At 41.9% G+C, this 12,946-nt stretch overlaps 1 protein-coding gene across 2 annotated transcripts in view; it reads right to left on the bottom strand.

The window, feature by feature from the left end:
- Window positions 1-979: 979 nt before the first annotated feature.
- FKBP1B (FKBP prolyl isomerase 1B) overlaps window positions 980-12,946 on the bottom strand; it is a 52,447-nt gene continuing 40,480 nt past the window's right edge. For both annotated transcript variants that reach the window (XM_059835580.1, XM_059835581.1), the window contains 2 exons: window positions 4,308-4,420; window positions 980-1,678 (listed from right to left, as the gene is read on the bottom strand). In XM_059835580.1, the coding sequence (XP_059691563.1) occupies window positions 1,550-1,678; window positions 4,308-4,420 (242 nt within the window). In that variant the 3' untranslated portion in view covers window positions 980-1,549. The remainder of the gene's footprint in view (window positions 1,679-4,307; window positions 4,421-12,946) is intronic.

Raw genomic sequence — 12,946 nt, 5'->3', positions numbered from 1 at the left:
TGCTTTTCTGTGCTCCTTTTCTCCCTCATCTCCAGGAGGTATCACCTGAAGATACCTACGTAGCTTTGCGGTCTGTCTGCTTGAGCTAGGTGTGTTCTCCTTACACAGACTCAGAAGAAAATAGCGCAACAACTGTTTGAACTCCTTCCATCAAAAAATCCATTAGTTGAAAACTATACAAATAGTTTACAGTCAAGTTAAATAAAAATAACATTGTGACCCAATGATGCTCTTTTTTTTCTACAGCAAAGGGGAAAAGCAAGCCAAAATGTGAGAAATCAAATTTAGAAAAACCGAAACAACAGCACAGAGGCAGCTTCGCTGATCAGGTCCTGCTCCTAAAACCAGGTAAATGACAGTCTATGCATCTTTCTGTCTCCAGGGGAGGAACCAGCATTTCGTGAATTCATATAACCATCACATGAAATAAATATTGCTCAGTCTCGAGTGCCAGGAGCCCAGCACACAAAGTAAGCTTGCAGCCTATGTAAGCAGCATGAGAAGATGCAGCCTAAAAAAACCCAGTGTGTTCAGTGGCCACATCATCCCACAGTTCAGATTTGTTTTGTAAGGTTAATTCTGCTCTTCTCTAGCCTTTCTCTGCTCCAGTAGAAAACTTTACACTAGTTTTACTGTTGTAAAGGCACAGAACTGGACCAGCACTGCATGTCTTTGAGAAGCATCACTTTCCATCTCTTCAGCAGCCAAATTTTGGCCATAGTTGAGGGGCCACCAGCAAGGCAGGGGAGATGGAGAGTCAGGAACCCTCTCTGTCCCAGCAGCCCTGACTTCCACATTCCTGGTACTGCTGGTCCCGCAGAGATCTTCCACTGTGCCATCTATAACAGAAGCAGCACATAGAATTACGTGTATTTCATATAAGAAGAGAAATAACAAAAAATGGGTTGATGATTGTTTGAAGAACTTATACACCAAAAAGAATTCCAGTGGCCAGAGGAGAAAAACAGGAATCAGAAGCTGTAAAGTACCAAGATTTTATTGTTTTATATATATAATTCTAATTCTTAAATGAGACAGTATTTTTTAAAACAGCAGCAAGCAGAACGTACAAGTTGAGAAAAGTGGCAGCGCAGGTAACTCTGTTTGGCTAATGCCCGTTCATGTACAAGGCGTACATTGGATTTTTTTTTTTTTGAGCACCTTTTGTGGTTTTTTTTCTTGGTTTAAGTGTACAGTAAGGCAGTGGTTTTTCAATAAGGAATATATAGATATATTTATATTTATATATATATTTTCAATCATCACTGTGAATTCTTCTTACATGCAAATTAAATAAAATGTACAACTTGAAAATGCCACAAAGGTAGACATTTTTCCAAAGCAAAGCTTCTAATAAAAGGCAAATACGGACACCACAAAGTTAAAAAAGAGAATGAAGGCGTAAGAAACCGAACGGCAGGCGCTATTGACAGGACAGCTTGAGCAGGGAAGATTGGGATTTCCAGTGACAATTTCTCCCACTGCTGGCAAGGCGAGAAAGAACGGATGGTTATTAACAGACGTCTCCAGCCAACTCCCTCGAGAAGATTCACTCTAACCTGAGAAGCTCCACATCAAAGAGGAGAGTAGCATTGGGAGGGATGACCCCAGGGTGGCCTGTGGCTCCATAGGCCATCTCAGGTGTGCAGGTCAACTTTGCTCTTTGTCCTAAGCTCATCTGGGTTTTGGAGAAAGAAAAAGAGAAGACAAAAAAAACAGTATTAGGAGGAAAACAAAGAATAAATCACTATGTGGCAGATTTATAGAATCGAGGACAGTTGGGACCATTGGATTCATCTTTCAGCTTCAAGCTGAAGCTGCCACAAACAGCTCAGATGAAGGTCTCCTGACTCCTCTGGCTTCTCACAGCACTTATTTAAATTGCCAGAGCCAGTCTGGGAGTCACACAGAGGCTTTTTAACACATACTTCAGGCCATACTGCCTACGCTGGAGCCAGCTGTAGGTGTGAGTTCCTTCTGCAGAGAGCAGGGCGCATGTAACACCATCAGCAGGCGTGAGAAAAAGGCTCTCAGCAGCAGATAGGACTGGAGCTTTGTATTCATGAGAGATCAGTGCTGAAACGCAGTTAGGTTCAGCTTCTGAAAAGCGTTCAGCAACATTTTTCTCTCTTCAGCCACTGCCAGGGATGACTTCAAAACCACTGCTCAAATGCTAATGCTGTAGGCACCCAACTTTCTGCTGCTGGGCAGGTGCAAAGCAAGCACTGATGCAATCCTAATTAAAAGAGGTACTTATTTCCCTAAACTCAGCCCAAGCCCGAGGGCAGACAGCTCACCTCAGGCCCTGCTTATTCCGGCAGACAGTCCTTGCCCCTGGGATGGACAGAAATGCTGATTTCTCTCACTGCAGACTAGCTCCGGAGGTAACTGTGCTCACTGAGTTTTGGGGTATCAAGATTCAAACTCCTGCTCTTCCAACAGATTATTTTGGGGTGGAGCATTCTCAAACTGCTGTTCATGCACCAAGCACTGGTGATTGAATATTCATTGGCCAAGAAACAATCCCTGATTTGAAGCAGTGATTTTAACTCAGACCTCTCTCCCAAGATCGGGCACATCACGGGACTACAGATTACGCAATATCTTTGGTTGAATTTTTGTCAGGTCCTAGAGAATATGCCAAAGCTAGAGCTTTCATCGCTTTAGATAGAAGGAAAATGTGAACATGAACTTTCCCACATTCTGGGAGTATTCATATGATGGGGCTGAGGGTATAAGAGCAGATGACCTCCCCTGGTCCCTGCAGGGCTTCGCGTGGGGCAGGCTGTCTGCTCCTCTGACGAATCCCTCCACGCCAGACAGCTGGTAAGCCATGCACAGCTTTTAGGCATGGGGCAACCTTGAACTGCCAGAAGTTAAGCAAAGAAATGCAGATGCTGCTGACACCTGACAGTCATTAAACCAAGGTTTGAAAAATCTGTGTGCTAGACATAGCGAACCGCCTTCTTCCAAGTGCCTTGTGTCAATCACACTCCCAAAACCCCTCAAAACCCTGGGGTGGAAGGAGACAGCCGCAAGCTCGATTCCAGTCAGCGACCCACTAGGAGGAGCAGGAGGGCAGCGTGTGGCCACACGGATTGCTGGAATGGCTTTCGGCCACTTATTAATTAAGGGACAGGAGTCAGGGGGCGAGAACTGTGGAGGAAGGGATAAACCGATTCACCCAGCGCTTGTTGCCGCTGCTTTATCTGCACAGGCTTCTGGTTTCTACAGCACACTGGGGTCCTGAGCTGCTCTTAGGCCTTATGGCAAAGCAAATAATAAAGAGTCCAACTCAAATCCTTGAGAGGAAGGTGGGCGTTTTTCAGAGAGTCTAGGATTCCGCAAATGGACTTCTCCTTCTCTGGCTGGAGAGAGAGGGGAATGCTTGCATTGCTTTCTCCATAGGGCTGGAAACCATTTTCTCCTCCATCCCTCTCTGGAAAAGCATGGTTACATCATTCCTCAGTGGATTGTTTCTCATTTTCCATTCTTCCCTTCTCTCTATTTAAGCATAAGAAGTTGTTCCTGTAATAAAATCTGAGCAGTTTCCTCCTACACGGAGCTCTAGGATCCCGGAATGGGGAGTCACGAGGCATTTGCACCCTGATCTCATTCACTCTTGCACTCAAGCAGCCTGACCGCACTCCTCACGTAGTGGGCCCTCAGAACACCGCAGACAAAAAGCAGGAGTTGGCAATGAGTTACACGCTGTGTCTCTTTTAGGGTTTTAGTGTGTTGGCACTCAATCTGTAATTAATGGAGGGCAGTTTCCTTTTTCTCAGCATAGGGTTGGTCAGTGAATGTTAAATTTTATAGCTGGGAGCCTGAAGTCATAAAAATTTAACCATGCAGTTTGGTACCTTATTCAGTAAGGGTCAAAATCTGTAGCTCGGTCATGGATGTCATAAAAAATGGCAGCTTCCACTTTTACGGAGTAGCTGAATAGAGGTGACTCCATAAAATGCTGCCACCTGGAACATTTTAGAGGCCACTGTTGTCTATTTGTGGAGCTGCCCATGGGAAAGGGACAAGGCTTGTGTGGCACCTTGGCACCCAGGGAGGGGACTTCACCTCTCCCCTCCCAAACGCATACCACGTGGAAAGCCTCCTGAGCGGAGGATGTCCCCGGATGGCCGGAGGAGAACTACAGGAAATAGTGTGCTTGAATGGACCACGCTTTCAGAAAACCACTCCGCACCCTACGCTGTGATTTCCACTTGGTCTTGTCACCATTGCACTGGACATTGCTGTGCTCACACACCCTTCAGCCAGCTTGAAGTTCAGCCAGAATAATTTCTTTGTACCTGTGTAACACCTTCTTCAAATCCTTTAATGACCTCTTGCCTGCCAATCTTGAACCTGAAAGGCTTGTTTCTGTCTCTGGAGGAATCAAACTTCTTTCCATTCTGTAGCATTCCTGCCAAAACAAGACACACAGTTTCAGTCTGGGCTACATCTAAATTTAAGTGCCGGCGGGGAGGGAAGGAGTGAGAAATTAACGTCTTGGTCACATCAGCTGCTCATTTCCATTTTCACTTTCAAGCCTCATCCAAAACAGATAAGGCAGGAGAGTCAAACGCAGTGGTACCATATTGTTACCTTTGCCTTCTAGTAATTTAGGCTCTAAAATGGAAATATATTCTTATTATTCTTAATGCAGTAGGTTACAACTCATACCGTACCAAACGTTGCACAGACATACAGAAGAGCTGTTGCTTGCACAGTGGAGCTTCCTGGCTAAGTAGATAAAAGCAGGCAAGGAACAAGTGGGAAGCAGCAGCAGAGAGAATCCCAACGCAGGTGCCTGATCCAGGCCTGCTCCTAAACACGAAAAAGCTCCCTAAAACAAGCCTACAGACAAAGAAACCAAATTTAACATAAATTTGACTAGGTTTACTTCTCGTTAAATACTTACCGTTTATTTTAAGGTGTTCTTTTAACAGCGTAGCTAACTAAAGGGAATAGTCCTCGCGGAGTACATGGAGACTGTTGCTATGTGTGGCCCAAAGCTCACCACAGCCAACAGGAGCTTTCCACCCACTTCAGAGGGTGGGGACATAGATTCAGGTTTGGGAACTGTTGAGCCAAATTTTCTGCCAGTTAAATGTCTGCAAGTACAGAGCAGCTCCTTTGACGTGTTCCTGCAAGTTTATACCAGAATACCTAAAAGGAATATTTGGTACCTTGGACTGTTTACCGTCCCTACTTGATTTACTCAGGAGTACTCGAATAAGGTGCATGACACAAACATGGCCATCCCACACCATCCATGTGAAACTTCTACACAACATTACGACTGCATGTGTCTCCTTCTCATACAGAAAGAACAGGAAAGACTCTGCATTCAAAAATACAAAAATAGCAAGGACATTTATATGAGCACTCTACTACCCCCATTCTTTATATTTGCATTCAGCCACAAGAGACAGTCACAGGAACACCTTACTCATTCCTTTTGATGGGCACAACACTGTTTCAACCCATGTATTATGAACACATGCCCAGATTCTACAGCAAATGAATAAACCTTCACAGACCACTACGTGATTAGGTATTCTTATTCTCTTTTCAAATGGTGGATAATTATGGTAGCTTTCAACTTTAAAGTACCTGGTAATTGCTCTTTCAAAATGCTGTACTCTGGATATTGCAAGGTTGGGCTGATATATTAGAATATTAAAATATAGACTATTAGAATATATATATTAGAATAAATCCTTTCTTTGTAATGCTGTAGTGCCAGTGTTCTGGGCATATACCATGACTCTTCCATGCAAGGTGCTGTACAAAGAAAAGTTCATTAATAAGCAAATACCTGAGAAAGTTTCTGGTTGAAAACAACATTAACAAACACAGCTTTGACAGAAAATGCTGAGAAATACTGCCTTTATGATCCAATATGAAAAATACAGTCTTACGAGTTTCTTTTCATTAAAGCAGCTATACTAATAGAGCAGCTTGATGCACAAGTTTTATTTTTCAGTGAAAAACAACAGTCATTGTCCAAACAAACAAACAAAAAGCATATTTTGCTTGCTTAAAAAGTCTGTGTCATGAATCAAAGGTAAATATAAAGCGATGTGCCAGAATGAAAACAAAGACCAAAAGGGTAGGATTCATCTTACCAACTTTTATGCTTCTAGGATGTAGCCAGCTACTTTTGAGCTAATTACTCTGCTTTCCTTTATAATCAAGTCAGAGAAAAATGCTCTTTCAGGGGGCAATTCATCTAACCAAATCTAGGGTTCTACATTAGGACATAATGAATTGCATCCTAGCAGTGCCTAGTTCTTTGCAATGAATATAAGGGAAGTCCAAACAACTAGCTCAGACATAGAGGTCTCCAGATTTATTAGTAGTTAAATCAGTGGTGATGGCGTTCTGGCCTTGCAGTAATGAGTACACAGCATTTGATCGTTCCAGTGGGGTTCTGTGTCTAGATATTTTACATCAATATTAAAACCAAATGCCATATTAAGGCAAATTAGCTGTTGACCACGTCCAACATTTGTCAAAGTTGGTACTGGAAAGATGTGTATAAGGCCTTAGGAGGAAAATTATGGAATAACCTGCCCATAAGGTATGTATCATAACCTTCACCATTAGCGCTTGTCATATTCCTTCAGTTTTTCACAGTATAATAGTGACGTATTTTATGTATGCTCCGATGCAAGTACATACACATATTATGCAATATATTCACAGAATCACAGAATCACTAAGGTTGGAAAAGACCTGTAAGATCATCAAGTCCAACCTAAAAAAAAAAACCACAACAAAAAACCAAAAACAACAACAAAAAAACACCCACAAAAAAAAAAAAAACCAAAAAAACAAAAAACCAAACCACAACACACCAAAAACCAACCGCCCAACACCACACAGCACCATGCCCATCAAGCCACATCCCACAATGCCACATCCACACGCTCCTTGAAAACCTCCAGGGAGGGTGACTCTACCACCTCCCTGGGCAGCCTGTTCCAATGTTTCACTACTCTCTCAGAAAAGAACTTTTTCCTAATATCCAGCCTGAACCTCCCCTGGCGCAACTTGAGGCCATTTCCTCTTGTCCTGTCACTAGTCACTTGGGAGAAGAGACCAACACCCACCTCACCACAACCCCCTTTCAGGGAGTTGTAGAGACGGATAAGGTCTCCCCTCAGCCTCCTCTTCTCCAGACTGAACAACCCCAGCTCCCTCAGCCGCTCCTCATCAGACTTGTGCTCCAGACCCCTCACCAGCTCCGTCGCCCTTCTCTGGACACGCTCCAGCACCTCAATGTCCTTCTTGGAGTGAGGGGCCCAAAACTGAACACAGCATTCGAGGTGCGGCCTCACCAGTGCCGAGTACAGGGGCACGATCCCCTCCCTACTCCCACTGGCCACACTCTTTCTGAGCCAGGCCAGGATGCCGTTGGCCTTCTTGGCCACCTGGGCACACTGCTGGCTCATCTTCAGCCGGCTGTCGACCAACACCCCCAGGTCCTTTTCTGCGGGGGAGCTTTCCAGCCACTCGTCCCCAAGCCTGTAGCGTTGCCTGGCGTTGTTGTGGCCAAAGTGTAGAACCCGGCACTTGGCCTTATTGAACTTCATCCGGTTGGCTCAGTGATATCCCTAAACCCCTCCACACAGGCTGGGAAGTCACACCAGCTGCCTGCAAAAGGCTTTCTAGCTACAGACAAACATGGGTTCCTCTGTAATATAGAAAACCAGCCTGCTTATGGAGGAGGGCAGGCAGGGAGAAGCAGCTCGGGGGAACTCTCAGGCATATCATATAATCCTTTTTGAAGTATTTGATCTTAAATTTAAATGGCAGTCCTTCCTCACAGCAATTTTATTTTTAAAGACATCATAAAACCTTATGATTCTATGAAATGGAAGGAGACTATTACAGAATCCCAATATTTAATAGTTTTAATAGTAAAACTTAGTATTGTCATTACAGTCTGCATGTTCAAAGCAGTATGCAAACAATAATTATTCTTCACAGCTGCCCAAGGAGGTAGAAGAAGATATTTATTATAAAATAGCCTCAGTCTGGAAGTTCAGATTCAGGTGCAAAGTTCCACAAAACTTTAGTATGCTTTCACTTCATTTTGTAACTAAATCCTATTAAAATACTTAGCTTAAAGGTCTGGTGGTTTACTAAATATTACACATCAAAATGGTGGCAGAACCAGAATTAACTCTTCCAAGATCCTGACAACAGCTACTGGACAATGTTTCCTATCTAAAATAATGTTTCTATCTGCCCATGAGCTTGCTAGTCTAATATATATATCATATAAAGCCTGACTCCCATTTCACCATCAAAAGTCTATAGAAGATGTGTTAGGCCTTGTAGAAGAAAACAGGCTGCTTCTCCTACGTTTACAGCATCATCCTATTTTCAGCAACGGCTGAAAAGTCATCAGGTGATGAATTCAGGAATGTAACCTCCTCTGTCATCACCCCACCTTATTGCTTTTGGAGGACAAACTGGGATTCAAAGAGTCAGATGTGTCCATATTCGCCGAAGCTCTGGCAGGAGGGTCAATTTTTATATGACTGCCCTTTAAATGCACATCTAGTTTAGAAATGAGTCAGAGTCCCCACGTGCCCTGGAGAAGTTCCGATCCGGATTTAGATCTGAACTTTAGATATTTTTTATCTCTCTATTTCTGACAGTAAGAGTCGACTATTCAGACTCCCGGGAGCTAAAACAGCATAATGTTTTATTTTCTCTCTTGCTAATGCATCAATTGATTTTCTTTTTGTGAAAAAATTGATTTGGTTAATATTCTTCAACAAAGACAGATGCCCGTCTTCGGCCTGCTAGCACCTTTATTTATCTAGCTAACAAGAAGGAGAAAAAACCCCACAATCTGGAACTGAACAATGACATTGTTTTGCAAAGTCAGAACAATCAATAAGAGTTTTGACTGAGCAAGGAGACCTAGATGCCTATACGCTTACTTGTTATAATAACCTTGCATTTGATTCTAAAAGGTAACAACCATTGCATTATTAATTGTACAAACTCAATTATCAGAATATTGTGCGGATTTGAAAACAGTCTGATCTACAAGGTGTCCTAATTAATAAGTAGGTTTTAAAAATTAGGTGGCTGCAGAAAAGGAGATGTTTCAGATCATGGGTCATGCTGAATCATTGAAGTTGAAGATCAAAGAGTAGACGAATCACTTGGTTAAGGAACATGACTAGGGATCCATCTAAACTGCCAAAAATACAATGCCATTTGGGCTAAAACAGCTGTGAAAACAAAACTTCAGTCTAGGTTTAACACAAGCTATTGTTTCTTATTAAAATACAGGTGTGTCTGCACTACTCTTTTAACATGCAAACTAACTGAGGTCAGTCAACCTCAGCTAAGATCACGTCATTTAAGCCTGTTTCCTAAGGGGAGAGGGCTAATGACACTCTCTGTACTTGCCTAATAACTTTTGAATCTTTTAGCCAGTTTCAACCAAGTTTGACAGAGGAGTAGCGTTCACATGACATAAAGATCCTATGCATGTAATGAAATCTGTGTAGGAAGAAGATCCTGTAATTGCTTCTACCAAGAGAAAGGCTCAATCTTTATTTGTTAACAGAGAACCTATATTATTGAGGAGAGGTCAGGAACAGACAGACATAAATGCTGCAGCTGGATCACAGTCTTAAGTTTCTTTTTACCAGAGGGTTCCTTCACCTGAGAATGATGAATCAACCAACCACATAACACAAATCCACAGAGCCAGCCCAGCTATTTAGACACCTAACTTACACCTATGGTCCCAACAAAACCATGCCCCAAACCACACCCAAACCATTATCTATACAAAAGATGGATGGAGAGACAGAACACCGAAGGCCCTCCATAGACAGCCTGTCTAGCTTACGTGCCTGAATCTGGAAAATTTATGTGTGAAATTCCACTGCTAACGTCAGCCATCTCAAAGGTAGAAACTGTGTCTCAACCTCTCATCTAGGCTACTTCTACAGTTAATGGAGAAAGAGACGTATCTCCAAGAAGGATTCACCCCACCTAGATTTAGATGTTAGGACTGCAATAACCTCCTGGAATTGTTTATCATTCTTCTCAGTCAACTAGCTTACAAAAGTTAAAAAAGTTAACAACATTAATTTTAAATGTTAGACTGCCAGTTTTTTATAGGGCCCTAGTGAGGAGATATTAACTCATCCATCCATACCTAAATGAAGTTGATCAAATTGCATCCCAGGCTTCAGTGGCTCCAGTGTTTACTGAATTATTTGTCTTTGCAGTGTTGACACGTTCTGGGAAGCAGAAGACGGACAAATCCCTTGATTTCACTAGTTGCTCTCCTTTTATCCTGTACAATGGAATTCACTTACCTTACGAGTATTAAAGGGATAAATTGAATAGATGACTTTTAAAAAACAGCAACATTCATCTGCAAAGTACTCCATTACCTTATTTTTTCAAACTGTAGTTACCTACAGAATGTAAAGGCAATACATACACTTGAAGACAGCTATTTTCTGAACATACGTTGGCAGCAGAAAGAGGGGCAGATATTCAGAAGGTGTTTCTAGGACACTAACCTCTTTCGTTTTATGTAGACCAGAAGTTCTTCAGGACAGGGACTACATCTGATGCCCTTTAATGCAAGCACCTTTCCAATTATGCCTTTTAATAAATCTGTGCTGTTACAAACTTGTCATTCAGTTTGGTTCCTAGCACTCTTGGAGGCAGCAATTGCTGCAGTTAGTGTTGCTGTGGGTTAAGAATTTTTGATCTCAAATGCTTCTTTTTTTCCTTAAAAAATATTGTTTCTATGTCAAAATACGTCAATCTTCTGTCAAGATAAAGTCACAAAGGCTGGAAATTCTGATTTGCCCCCCATTTACAATCTGTAACTATTAATAATATCCACTTTTAGTCTGGAAAATATATTACTGGGAAGTTTCTAGAAACTGTACAAAAGCCTTTGTGTCAACATTGACACCTTCACAGTGTATAGAGGAAGACACAGTTCAGCAAAGCAAAGGAGTTCAGCATAATTGCATAGGAGTGGTGGGAGAAACACATCCATAAAGTCACAAAGCACATCCCAGATTGTTTTACACCAGCAGAACTCCACTGATTTCAGTGGTGTTATTCGCATTTTACATTAAAATAGGTCAGTTCGCTTCAAGACTCAGTTCTGACATACTGCGGTAAAGCAGAACAACTCCTCTGCGTTCAGTGGCATTCCTCCCTAGCTCGTGGCTGAGTCTCGTGCTAACGCACCTGAAAAAGAAAAACTTGTGGTTTCCCATCAGGAACAAGAACAGTTCCCGTATGTCTTAGTGTTAAATGGAGAGATCTGGGCAACGCTTTTCTAGGCAAATACAGTCGGTGCCTTGTGTTTCTGCTTCCCAGGGAATTGCCTAGAGGACCTAACATGCCTCAGCTCCCCAGCTCATTCCATCAGAATCCAGATCTGCGTAAGCCAGATATCTCACACCTCTTAAATCTTCATGTGCCATTTCATTATTACCTCAAAACGCAGTTCACTGTTTTACACCTTTTCATCAAAACTACAGCTCCCAGTAGTCTGTAGTTCTACCTGGCCACGAGCCTCCTTCCAAACAACCACGCAGTAAGTAGCGTACACCTCTGATTTCCTTGATTTGACTTCCAAAGCAAACTCTTTTCTGGACAAATTTGGCGTCGCATCAATTTTACTGATGAAAATTGTTTTCATCAGAAATGATGATTGTTGTAATGGAAATAAAGAGTGTTGAACATGAGCTGCAGGATGTTTTCATTTCCTATGCTATGTTTGAATAGCGGGCCATCTTACTGTGTCCTGTACGGGGACTGAAGAAGGGAAGTGTGGCTTTTCAAGGGAAAGGTTCAACAACAGAGGCTTAGTACCACTGTAAACACAAACTCAGTTTTTCCCTGCTAACTTTTCCTCTGCTTAATATAAACAAAGCCTTATGAGAAAAAAAAAGGATTTCCTGGATTAGACTGGATTTTTCTGACAGTTTACAGTCACTTAAGAAAAAATTATTCATCTTCTTAGGTGAATTTTCAGTCTAGAGGGATAATAGTTGAAGAGACTGGGGGGTGCATCTCTGCAGCATATCAGCTCTTTACCACAATTATTTTTTTGTTTTAAAAAAAAAAGGCAACAGCAACAATTTGAATGTGCCATTTGTTGCCATGACAAACAATCACTGACTCAAAGTATAGAAATGGGAAATGGATAGTGGTGGTGGTCACTCCTTAGTTCCTGTTACCACAGTGCACTTCAGTAATGGTTGATCTTTTCAACACAGGCAGCCTTGCTGCTTCATTTTCTTCATGTATTATATACTCATATATCTTTAATGTGAAGTAAGAGCAACACAATCAATTATTTATTACACAGCTGACAGCATGCAATGAAGACACAACAGCTATTCAATAATGCATTACCATGCACTATGTATCAGTGTTGCGTACAACTACAAGACAATATGAAAGAGCCTTGCACTTAGCTTGACTACACAGCCAAGAAAATTACATGCAATTGTCTAGTTCACTCTACTGAAAGGCATTATTCTGTCCTAACGGCTTTATGGATTTGTATATTTTTAAAAGAGAAGAAAAAGTAGATTTACCCTCAAGGCAGATATGAGGCTCAATAAGCATATTCTACATGAATGGTAAGGAGACCAAACAATTCCTCTGGTATCCTGTTGCCTTAAAACAGTCATTTTATTTTAGTGTTTGATTCTGTTACCACTACAAAGTTCAGCTGTAAAATACACGTGCTCTGCAGCATAAGGCAAATTTCATTTGAATAAGCATGGCAGAATCAGGTCAATTTAGGTATGCTAATGAGTAGGACAATAGATGTCTACAGCAACTTTTTAGAGAGAATGTATTACTAGAGAAATACTTTGCATCTCTATCCTTAAATACCATGTCCTATCACACAGGTTTT

This window comes from Gavia stellata, chromosome 2 (genome assembly GCF_030936135.1).
Source record: "Gavia stellata isolate bGavSte3 chromosome 2, bGavSte3.hap2, whole genome shotgun sequence".
In the NCBI taxonomy this organism is placed as follows: Eukaryota; Metazoa; Chordata; class Aves; order Gaviiformes; family Gaviidae; genus Gavia; species Gavia stellata.
The sequence above is the reverse complement of the archived record's forward strand: the minus strand, read 5'-3'. Positions and strand labels throughout refer to the sequence as shown.